Source organism: Phytophthora infestans, genomic scaffold (genome assembly GCF_000142945.1).
Source record: "Phytophthora infestans T30-4 supercont1.12 genomic scaffold, whole genome shotgun sequence".
Classification (NCBI taxonomy): domain Eukaryota; phylum Oomycota; class Peronosporomycetes; order Peronosporales; family Peronosporaceae; genus Phytophthora; species Phytophthora infestans.
Window position 1 is genome coordinate 2133996 of NW_003303747.1, and position 12243 is coordinate 2146238.

A 12243-nucleotide genomic window follows, 5' to 3' on the forward strand; every position below is an offset into this window, starting at 1 on the left:
ACTTCACGCAGTGGGCCAACAAGTAGTACGTATCCGATTCTCCCTGATGACATTAGATCTGTTCGTCGATGTCAACGACGTTGACGCTCCAACACTCCCACTCGACGAATGGCGAGACGGTCACGAAAGTACTGGAACTTGGTTGCTTCCAGAGCCTTGGTGAAGTGGTCAGCGATCATCTCCGCAGTGGGGCAGTACTTAATGCGAATGTGGTCCTCCTTCGCCTTCTCACGAAGCCAGTGATACTTCGTGTCGATGTGGCGCGAGCGTTGCGTCACAGCCTTGCTCTCCGCCAAGTGTCGGGCCCCTTGGTTGTCTTCGAACACAGTGATCTGGTCAACTTCCAGTCCCAAATCCTTCAAGACCAAGTTGGTCCCAATACACGACACCGCCCCCCATCGCAATGTACTCAGCCTCGATGGAAGACAGCGTCATCATCGACTGCTTCTTCGATCCCCACTTGATCAGGCAGCCGTTGTAGAAGATAGCGTACCCCGTCGCCGACTTAGCATTGCCGCCCCACTGCGAATGCAGCGTCGCAGTATACAACGAGTCCTTTTGCAGCACTGCTCTTGTAATTCCGGCCCAAAATCTTGAGTGTTGCGCAGGTACCGAATGACGTGCTCCACACCGTGCTTGAGGCAGTCGGTCGGAGTCTCGATCTCTTGAGCAAGAATCCGCACCGCAGTAGCTATATCCGGTCTCGTGTTTACCTTCAGATATAGCAGCGTTCCGATGGCAGGACGGGGACGAAAGTTGATCACCTCCTGCGCCTTGAAGAGTTGATCACGAAAACTTTTCTCCATCGGAGTGCGTGCTGGCATCGTTTTATCCATGTTGGGCCGCTCGAGGATCGACTTCGCATACTTCTGCTGCCCGATAGTCACTTCGTCATCACTTGGTGACCACTGCAGCTCCAATCTCGCCACCATAGTGACCAGCACAAGCCGAGGAGTGCTGTGGCGCACGACCGGGCTGAACGTCTCAGTGTAGTCCACTCCGAACCGCTGGCTGTACCCCTTAGCGTCAACACGTGCTTTGTACTTGTCCAAGGTGCCATCCGCAAGAGTTTTCTTTTTGAACACCCATTTTGACTTCACAGCAGTACGGCCTGGAGGCAATGGTACTTCTTCGAACGTCCCATTGTCCGGAAGACCCTCGATCTCGTCGTCCATTGCACGCTCTCACTCGCTTCGATCATCAGACGCGTTGACTTCTTCAATGTTGAGCGGCGCAACACCCAGTGCTCAATTCGTAATGTCACTTGGTGTTAGCTTGCTGTAGATGTAGCCGTCTCGAACACTCGTACCATCAACTGCTGCAGGAAAATGACGCTCTTCAACCATCGCGCAGACCTCCTCCATGGACAAGTGCGACTCGTCGTAGTCCAGCTTGTGCTGACTTGGCCTCGGGATCCTGCTGGACTTGCGAACAGGATTCTTTGCATTCTCTAGACGTGGATCTCCTCGAAGCCGGGCTTGCATACGAGCGGCTCCCACTGGTTAAGAACTCCCACTCGTTGGTTGATCCGCTGTTTCCAAATCGCTGCTTACTGCGCTCGGTGTCGGCGCCATTGCCACGTCCTCCTCACCGGGTGTCAGGGCCATGGACACATCTTGATTTTCTTCTTCAACTGTCTCGAGACGTGATGAAAGCATGCTGTTAACCGCATCCAACTGCAAGAGATCCAGCTGCGAGCTTATCGTGATCTCGTCTCCATCTTCGGCAGGAAGGAACTGGTCTTCGTGGAACACAACGGTGCGCGCCGTGATTGTTTCACCAGTCCCATGGTGCGGAATGTACACCAAGTACGCGCCACCTGTAGCATACCCGATGAAGATGCCGTTGCGTGTCTTGGAGTCCAGCTTCTTACGGTGCTCCTTCGGAACCAGTGCTTGCGCCTTACATCCAAAGACTCGCAAGTTGCTGATGTCAGGTGCTTTCCCAAACAAGGCCTCCATCGGCGTCTTCCCATCAAGCACTTTCGTTGGACAGCCATTCCGCACATACCCAGCGCACACGACTGCGTCAGCCCAGTACACAGTTGGCAAGTTGGCTCCAAGCATCATGGACCGAGCCATCTCGACAATTACGCGATTGCCACGCTCGATCTTCTCATTCTGCTGTGGACTGTACGGAGTCGAGAACTTTTGTACAAATCGCTCTTCTCACAATAGGCAGCAAACCCACCACCTCTGTACTCTGCAGCGCTGTCTGACTTGACGAACGCCACACGATACGTCGGAGCATACGCCTTCATCTTCGCGATGCAGTCCTTGATAGCATCCAGTTGAGCTTGAGAGCTCTTCTCACAAAGTGGATACACCATGTCCAGATGAAATGGCTCCACAACAACGTTCGCCATACCAGTAAAACCTTCACGAGACGTCACCTGCATTGGCCCCACGTAGTCGATTGCGAGCAGAATCTGGTTTTTCTTGAGGACGCACTTGTCCTTTGCGGCAAATGGCTTATGTGACAGCTTGCTACTCACGCACGTCGGGCACGCTTGCTTCACAGCACCTTTCCATGGTACTCTCAGCTCTCCCGGTAGCTGTTGAGCACTTTGCATATTTAAGTGTCTAACGCCGCGATGCCACGTCTCCACATGAGGTGCTTCGCTCGTCATCATCGCGACATCTTCGACGGGCTTGCTGGCAGATCCAGAACATACATTTGGTTGAGCTCTCTCGATGCTTGTATGGTCACTTCATTCGACGCGCGAATAGCGCAACCAACTCCCTTAAACTCCACCGTCATCCCGCGACGCGATGCCGCCCCAACAGACACGAGGTTGCAGGCTAGTCCCTTCACAAATAGGACATCTTGTAGGACGCTGACCTCTTTCCCGTTCTTGTACAGTTGTGCTTGCCCCATGGCGGTCGCCACCAAGCTGTCACCGGACGCAACTGTGAGCACACGAGGCTCTGCCAGCTCACGCACCCCCACCAAGTTGTCAGCATGTCCTGTCATGTGGCTCGTGGCCCCGCTGTCCACGATTCACTCTCGCTTGCACTCGTCGGGACCGAGAACGCCACACTAGCGGCCGCGCCGCCCTTGCCCTTCGGTGGCACTCGCTTCTTCGAGCAGTCTCGCGCGAAGTGCCCCATTTCTTGGCAGTTGTAACACTTGACCTTGGTCATGTCACGTTTCTTCTTCCCCTTCTTGCCAGCCACTTCTTCAGCAGAGAAGGCTCCATTCGACGCATTCAACTTACCACTGCCATTCGTCGAGCGACGATTCTACTGCTGGTCTCGAGGAATTGCCTCAGTTTGGCAGCGCGTCACCATCGCCTCGAATGGCTGGCACATCTCGAGAACGTCGACAAAACCGTTGCACGCAGGTCCCAGACTCTGCATGAAGTTCTGACGCTTCTCTTCGTCCGCCAAGTACACACGCTGCTCTTGGAGGTCCCCAATCACCCTCTTAGTGGTCTTGATGAGCTCCGTCATGGAGTCACCATCAGCGAGGTACAGACTCATGTACTCTCGTTTCGCAGCACCGACGCCGGCACTACACTTCACGTTGTAGGTCAGCCGCAGGTGGCGCAGCATGGCCAGCAGGTGGTCAAACAGATACACCTCCGCTGCCAGTTTCTCCGTCAGCGCCGACAGGATGATCGATGACGTCATCTTCAGCCGCATGACTTGTTCATGTAGTGGTGTTCTCGAAACCACCGTTCCGGACGTTCCAGTGGCGGCAGCCGCATTGTACATCTTCAGCGCTTCAGCCTCCGCTGCAAGCCTGTCAGCCGGTGGTGCATCCTTCTCGACGTCAGCCCAGAGTCCCTTGATCCCGAGGACCAGCTTCACCTGGGCGCCCCATGCTGGGAACCCAGTACCGTTGAACTGCTTCAGCTTCGTCGTGAACGCCGTGGCCGTAGTTGCGGTCGTCATAACATGTCGGAAGTTGACACTTGGAGGAAGGAGGGTTGCGGAGAGGCGGAAAGGCGCTTGTGCTCGTCGTGGTGTTATGGAAAGTGATTGAGCTGGTGGGTCCTTAAAATGCAAAACTAACTGACACTACATGCAGATGGGCCGCCCCCTTTGCCCGAGCCGCCTGCCCAAGCCTTCTCATCGCTCACGTCGAAATACCCACGTCGCTCCCGTTGATGTCGCTAGTGCTGGAGCCACTCTGTCGCCCGTGTTCATCGCACTGTGACCTGTTTCCACTTCACGCAATGGGCCAACAAGTAGTACGTACCAGATTCTCCCTGATGACACTAGATCTGTTCGTCGATGTCGACGACGTTGACGCTCCAGCAGTTAGTCGACCGCACTCTGGACTCCAGCGTCTGGAGTTATCCTGTGATACACCTCAATGTTCGCGTTCAACCCAAAAGTGTCTAAAGGGCTTTGCATTCCTGCACCATCCGGATACAGTAAGCAACGGCTTGACGCACAAGGAAATCAGTACCAGCTCCGTCGGACTCCGACGGAGCTGGATCTGATTTCTTTCCGACTCGGACACAACGCCACACGCTGTCAGTCTTTGTTCGGCAATTGAAAGTGTACCTTACCAGGAGTTTTGCGCTCCACGCTTCTCACTTCAATACATGTACTTGAACAGTAGGCTACATTGTAGCCGTTGGCTGGCCAACATGCTTCACAGCAATTGGGCGGTTAGCTCGCAATCCTCCTGTGTCCACCGCTGAATCAGTTAATCATCTTTCGCAGGGTCAGTGACGTATCTTCGTGAACGAGCGGTCATTCCGACAAAGTCTCCTCTACGGTCATGGCGACCACCGAGCGTACGCACCTGCTGACGCGCAGCCTCAGCGGCTCATGGGAGAATGGCCACATGAGCGTCAAGCCCTACGGACCGGCCGTGACGCTGGCCATGGCGCTCAACTACGTGATCGGCACCGGCTGCTTCGGTCTTCCGTACGCGTTCATGGAAGGTGGCATCGTACTGGCACTCGTACTCATGATCGTGGGCGTCTTGGGCTCTCTACTCACTATGAACTACACACTCGAGTCCCTCGCACGCGCAGAAGGAGTGTGCGCAGCCACAGGCGGTGGCGCCCCGCGTCACGAGATCACGTACCGCAAATTCGAGTTCGCTACAATCGCCGAAATGTTCGTGGGGAGACTGGGCAAAGCGGCGGTGCAGCTGGTCATGGGCTCGTACTGCATCGGCTCGCTCTGGTCGTACGCCTCTGTCTTCTCGTCATCTACAGCCTCTCTCTTCTTCACGTACGTGTTAGGCGAGTCTTGTGACGTATACGGCGACGACGTCTCCTCGGGTTGTTTGGAGGGATATTACGTATTCATGGCTATCTTCTCAGCTATCGTGCTGTCTATGGTGCTCATGGACATCAGCGATCAAGCGCTAGTACAGAAATTCCTCTCTGTATACCGTATAGTGGCCTTCGCACTCATGTTCATCACTATGACAATCAAAGTGGCGAGCGACGGGAGCGAAGCGGTGGCGTCTCGCTATGCTGCGATTGGAGCTGTCAACTGGGGCAACTTTGGCAAAGCGTTTGGCCCCACCCTGCTGGCTCTAAACTGCCAATACAACATGCCAGACGCTCTACAGCCTCTGACTCCCAAGTCCAAGGCGCGTTTCGTGGTATTTGCCACACTTTTGATTGCCGGGACGTGTTACCTGCTTGTGGGTCTGCTTGGTGCGCTCTCATTCGACAAGATTAACCCTCTAGCAACGCTCATGTGGAGCTCGTACACTGGCTGTGGCAATGGGTGGGGAGAATGCGACCACGCGAACCCTGTGGGGGTCGTCGTGCAGCTCGTGATCCTGCTCTTCCCCGTCATCAACGTCGTGTCGGCGTACCCGATGGTGGGCGTCACTGTGGGCGACAACATGCTCATGTCCTTCCCGTCGCATCTCACGGATCGATTCGGTGAGAAACTCACGCGCAGTCTGTGCCGACTGTCGGTCGCTGTGCCTCCCATTCTCTTCGCTGTCGTCTTCAAGCGTCTGGACTTCATCTTCGCTATTGCAGGACTGTTCGGTTTCCTACTGGGACTCACGATCCCGTGCTGGTTCCAGGTCATCGGTAGTCGCTACTGCCAGCAAGTGTGGGGCTTCCCGGGCGCGGCGATCACCGAGTTCACCGAGCCAATTGTGAGCTCAGTTCCGTTCGCTAGCTGCTTCTTGGCTCTCACCTTCGTCATCACTGCAGTGGCAATTGGCACACTGAATGCCTGAGCGTAAATAGAGGTAGGGACACCACGCATACTCTCGAAATTTTACACTTAACCTTATGTCGACTTGCAATTATTGTGCTATCTCGTCCTCAAGTTACAAGAGCGATTACAGCTCTTCTTTAACCTCTTGAGATGTCTTTGTTGATAAGGATTCCGACTTCCACGGAGACGTTCCAGCTGGATACGACGCGTGATTGTCTCGATTTGAGGCGGCTTCAGCTGCATGGACCACTGGAGTCCACAGTGTCCACGCAGCTTCCACTTCGTCTAGATCCGCAAAGTGTTCAGTGGCGCCATTTGCGATTTCACGCAGCAAGAAATCGTACGCTGAAGCCTCGTCACCCAGCTCCCATGCCGCAGTAGCGTGCTCAGATCTCTGGGGAATAACGACACGATGGTCGTCAGCCTCCACGTACTTCCAGCCTTTTGGGAGTTGGAGATCTGGAAGCACTTCGCTAACGTCACAAGACCATTCGATTCTGTGGGCCTCGCTTGCGTCGACGTTGAGTGCTCGCTGGATAATTACAGTGAGAGTGCACTGTTGGTCTTGAAATACGCCACTGTTGAAGGCTACAGTGATGGACAGTTGCCGCTCTGCTGTGGCCTTGGCTGCAGCAAGACGAAAGCTGGTGTCTCTCCATTCGTCTAACGAGCTTGTGAGCTCAATCCAGGCAGCTGTCGGTGTGAAGTTGTCGCTCTCATCGCTGCGTTGACTCATCTCGGCTTCGTAATGTGCAGCGTATTCGTCATACTGCGCGATAAATAGAGATTGTCGACTGGAGACTCGTAGTGACCTGATGAAGCGCAATTGGGCTTCATGGATGGAAATTGCCGCATCAAAGGATGGAGCTACAGCAACATTGAGCAGTAGCTGCAAGTGGTTCACCATGACGTCACGGATAATACCAGAACTGCAACAAAAACCAGGTCAAAGAGGCAGCGAATAGTAGAACCATGGGGGTCGTATTTACCTGTCAAAATAGCTCACGCGGTGCTGTAGTGTTGCTGTTTCGGTCATCTCGATCTGTCGAATGAGGAATCGAGTTAAGACTTCACCATACGCAGAGCAATACGCCACGTACGTGGATATCCTGAATGTTATTTGAGTTCCAAATCGGATTCAGCGTAGCAGTGTTAAGCTGCAAGTAGCTGCGAAGCGCTTGCACAACTGGCTTGCCTGCGTAGTGATCCATCACAAACAGCTCGTCATTCTAGAGCCACAAAGACAGTTAGGTTAGGAAAAGAGGTCCCAATTGTTCGGTAACACTCTCAAGAGGTGCGTGTACGCTGTAAATGGCTCGTAGACGTGTAGCAAGTTCATGCGCAGATTGGAGATCTCGACCAAAAGGTTTCTCCACCACAACACGCAGAAACGGAGAAGCAGTTTGAGTCTCGGACCGATTTGGTCGTAGGTAACGATGAATCATTTCACAACACTATGTGCAGTTAACCAACACTGCCAGTACCGATCGCAATGTAACAATTTGTGGAACATACCGGAAGGAAAAATTGTGGCGGGATAGCAAGATACACTATCCGTCCGCCCTTCGTCAAATTATCTTCCTCCTGTAAAATCCTCCCCAGCTCCTTATAATGACTCTCCGATCGCAAGGGAGCATATTGCACATTAGGTTTGAATTCCATCTCTAGAAACTCACGACAGTAGACCTGCTCGGCCGACATCTTGTCCTCGAAGACGCCGCATACTCTCTCGGCGAACTTCTCATTGAAAAAATTCTCGTGCCAGATCCTGCCTCGCTCCAAAGTATCCGACGCACCCGCAAAGAGTCGGAATGTGCGTCTGGAGACCATTTTGCCTTCTAACGCCATGCGGAACATCGCTACCCACAGATACTTTGTGGCCAAATCCCCCGTGGCACCAATTACGATGACATCCACCACTTGTTCAGTGTTACTATTGGCGTGGGGTTGAGACAGCACTGCAAAGGGTGATGCAGAGTGGGGGAGCTGGCTTGTAGCCTCGAAGACGAACAACAAGATGAGCAGGGTCAGCGCTACAGAGCACTGCATGCTGGACGTGTTGCGATGCTTTTCAAAATGTTAACAATTATTACAAATATCACGGTAGAATGTTACAGAACAGTGTGGTCGGAATGATATTGTTTTCAAGGTTCAAGCATATTTCAACAGTCCCTAAGACTATAGAACCGCATTCTGTTGCTCTTTTAAAGGCTAACAGGCTCTCCGATACCAGTAGGAACACATCACTTTCGACCCACATTTGATACACGTAAAATTTATTATTTCAGGAACCACCCAATATCCCCATGTGTTCAATTGCGACATGGGTATTTGTTTGATTACATGTGCACTGATTTTAGCAGTAGTTAAGAAATCGGGGTTTCAGGCGAGATGCGCGAGCAACAAGATTGCTGTTAATAAAAATTCGTTTCTTGTTACCCGATCAAAATATTGAAATAGATACATGTAGTATCTAAGCTTGGAATACATGTACCTGGTGCTCAGTACCGTAGTGCGAGTGCTGTTTCTTGTCTGTGAATACAAGCTTCGTTTATCTGAATCTGCTCGTGTAAAACAATTCTGGTACAGTGTAACTTAAACAATTCTGGTACAGTGTAACTTACACTGTACCATAATTGTTTCACACTGTAAGACTGAAACGATCAGTTGAATAAATTATTATGATGCATGCCAAACCCCGTAATCATGAACGGATGTCCTCGATGTCAATGAGCTTCCTCAGTCAGTTTCCAATCTCTTCCCTCGTTACCAAGACACTTCACAATTATTCGCCAACAAAATGCGCTCACGTATATTTACTTTTTTATTTTTGGTCGTTCTTACATGCGACCTCGTGCTTCCAACAATCACTGCCACCACCGCCAATGCCCAGACGAATGTTGATTTCAATGAAAAATTATTTGTCGAAGAAGGCGAGGAACACCAGAGCCACAAACACGACCCAGCGGAAAGCAGCAAAACGGGAATGGACAATAGCGATGAATCAGAAGAGAGAGCATTGTTTACACCTAAAGCGGGCACGGAAAACATGTCCATGTGGCAAAAAGTATTCTACAAGTTATGGCCGAAAGTTCAGCCACCGAGGCCGCCGCGCAGGTTTACTCGTCCCATCATACCAAACCTGAAGAAGACAACGCGACACAAACGTTTTCTGCGCTTGATTACCAACTGACGAAGTTTGAAGAGCGCGGTAGATGCAGATACAAGCCGAACAGCCTTTTGAAACTTTTGTACCAGAAGCTTCCGTTTTAATTACTTGTACAGTACATTGGTGGACGAATTATGATGAATTGTCTTTTCTTTTTGGCCCAGCCCGTATAGTACATAATTTGTAAATTCATGTAGCAATTCTGCGTGTATGTTTGAAGCACCTTTTAATACGCGGTCGTGTCTAAAGATTGCTTAGACATGTCGTGAAGTTTAAAACTGCGTGGACTACCTTAGAATTAGGCTGTCTCGTCGGCTTTGCTGCGTAAACGAGTTTCTCTATTGAAATCAACGGATAATTAGCACAAGTGACCCAATAAACGTCAAATATTTCACGACTGACCCGTTAGCGACCCGAACGATTCACGATAAATAAGGAGATGAGATAAACATGGTTGATACCTTTACTAGCTTGTGACAAACTACCTGTAGCGTAGGGCGTTTGGCAAGGTCGTAGTGCTGGCTGTCTGGTAGCCTGTCAACAATAACGTCGACTTCTCTTTGACCTATATTGCTTGAGGTGTATGCACCCAGCCGAGAGCTAATTTGGCCAAACATTATTCACAGCGGGCCTAAGCCATCAGCAGGTACTTAAGGGCACCTTAGCAGTGTCACTTGCAACGTAGCTTACGTATTAAGTTTATTGGAGCAAGATAAGCTTTTAGTCCTGGACTGCTCAGCACAACATTAATTTTAAATCAATGCGTTATTTTTCACTTCGTTCCGTTTGAGTTGAGCAAAATACATGTATATGTACCGGTTGTTTATTAGCAGCCATGAATTTTGACATTAAAAGGGTCACTACATTAGTTTTTTTTTCTATGTACAGCACTCTGTTGCGTGTTTTTATCAAAGTAACAATAAGAGTCACTCTCATATTTTCGGATAAAGCTCGTTGTACATCTTAATGTATCTGGCAATAACCAGCTTGTTCGGACTTTTCTCGAGGACCGGCTTCGACACTTTCAGACCTAGCTGGACAAACACAATGGTTGGATCTGTCTTAGCGTCTAGCCATCGCTTTAATTGCAGGTCCTCTAGCTCTTGCGCGATCTTTCTTGTCCACACAGACTGCTTTGCAGCCTGGATCGACTCGGACAGCTGAGCAACCCCGTACCGCTTGGTCAGCTCCGTGATGACCGGTGAGCTTGCAAGCTTATTCTCTTCCCCCACGAGCCGACCGTACTGAATCCACACTCCCAATTTTGGATTTGCTAGAAGCGCCGATAGCTCGTCATCAAGCTTTAATAGCTTGAATGTCTCTTCCATGGTGAACGAGTACCTGAGCCAATCTTTGAACTGCTGCGGGATTTTCGCTTTTGACACAGTCGCACCCAATCCCTCTATCTGCAGTAGACCAGGCAGACCTCCTCTTGCCTCATTCTTCTCGTCGACGTCCGAGTTCTCTTTACCGTTGCCAATTGTGTTGGCAGCCCTCAGTAATCGATTAGGTGGCCCTCCAGTCTTATCACTGTCGAAATGTAAGAGAGATCGCTTGTTAAAAGTAGTTTTCGCGTTTGCGATATTAATACTTGTCGGCTCGGAAACTACGGCCAAATCGATAGTGGACAAGGCAGCAATAGCTAGCACTGCGCAGTGAAATAGCATGCGGCCCCCGTGCCAGGAGCTATCCTAACGGCTCGTACGCCTGAGTGTGGGTGTGGCTCGAGAGGCGGGAAATTGTCTGGCGTACGGTTAGCCCAGTGTTTCCCTGCGTGTGGACAACACATTTTTCTACAAAATAATAAACTTTTAATATTAACAGCTGATCGTGTGTACATGTCCTCTGTTGCATATTATTCCTAGCTAAGGGTATTTTTGCTGTGCAGCCAGGTGTACCTTCAAAATGGTACATTCACAAGAACGCACCGTCCTTGCGTTTGCGGTCCACCCAGAGTCGAGAGGCGTTACTGCAACCACAATACGACAAGACGACAGGAAATAATGCAACCTTATCGCCTAAAGCGACCACAAAAACATATGGTCTCTGGTAATTTTTAATAAATGACGTGGCCACGTCGTCGCCGTCATCAATAGCAGTGTAAATAACGCCACAACATCCTAAATTTAGAGTTATTGAAACAGCATTAAATGCGTGTGCACCACACCTGGGTGTGTTTCTTACACTACACTGTGTGGAACACATTTTTTCACACTTAGCAAATATTTCAAGGATCCAACATCGCAGCAAGGATGGACGGAAGGTCGCTCGCTCGGGAGCTGGTGCGCGCGCGCATCTACGAGCTCATGGACATGAAGAAAACGCTTGAAAAGATCGGCGCAAGCCTCGAGAAGATACTAATAGCTCAGATGGAGTTACTGTCACGCATTGAGGTGAGCGAGGAGAGCATCTACGTGCTGGCGTCTGAGATTGCCAATTCTGGTGCGAGTCAAGACGGGCACCTATCCTTCGGAGCTTTGCTAGAAATGGCAGTCAACAGATTAAATGGGTAGTATGGTAGTATGCTAGCGGTTTTTGTATTAACGGATAACACAGCTACATCTACCTACTTCAGTTGCTTGAGCAGTTTCTCATTAATAGACTTCGTATTATCCACAGTGCGACGAACCATACGGCTCTTGCTCGATTTACAGAGTATTATCCACAGCATTCGGAGCCGCATAGCTTCCACATCACTCTTGGAAACGTTTCTGCATTGCCAGCGAAGATTCGCGGTCACATAGCTGTAAGCTTGGGCCACAACAAACACGCCACAGCTTGAGTAGTCGGGTTGCTGTGGAACTTCAATCCACTCAATAGGGTCTATGCATAATTTTGCCGCAGGTGCCGATGTCTTACTCCATCTCGCCACAAAACCACAAAGCCCTTTCATAACTGAGTTACCATCGCCGTCCTTAACAC

General features: G+C 50.7%; 3 protein-coding genes across 3 annotated transcripts; 1 reads left to right on the plus strand and 2 right to left on the minus strand.

The window, feature by feature from the left end:
- Positions 1–4734: 4734 nt before the first annotated feature.
- PITG_08072 (uncharacterized protein) lies at positions 4735–6171 on the plus strand (the record flags this gene model as incomplete). Its single annotated transcript, XM_002904207.1, has 1 exon — positions 4735–6171. The coding sequence occupies one exon, from the start codon at positions 4735–4737 to the stop codon at positions 6169–6171; it is 1437 nt and encodes a 478-aa protein (XP_002904253.1).
- A 214-nt stretch (positions 6172–6385) lies between these two features.
- PITG_08073 (uncharacterized protein) lies at positions 6386–7363 on the minus strand (the record flags this gene model as incomplete). The annotated part of the gene is made up of 5 exons (XM_002904208.1): positions 6386–6425; positions 6497–6921; positions 7024–7081; positions 7142–7194; positions 7253–7363. The coding sequence occupies 5 exons, from the start codon at positions 7361–7363 to the stop codon at positions 6386–6388; spliced, it is 687 nt and encodes a 228-aa protein (XP_002904254.1).
- Positions 7364–10253: 2890 nt separating this feature from the next.
- PITG_08074 (secreted RxLR effector peptide protein, putative) lies at positions 10254–10988 on the minus strand (the record flags this gene model as incomplete). Its single annotated transcript, XM_002904209.2, has 1 exon — positions 10254–10988. One exon carries the CDS (start codon positions 10986–10988, stop codon positions 10254–10256), a length of 735 nt encoding a protein of 244 aa, XP_002904255.1.
- Positions 10989–12243: the final 1255 nt, after the last annotated feature.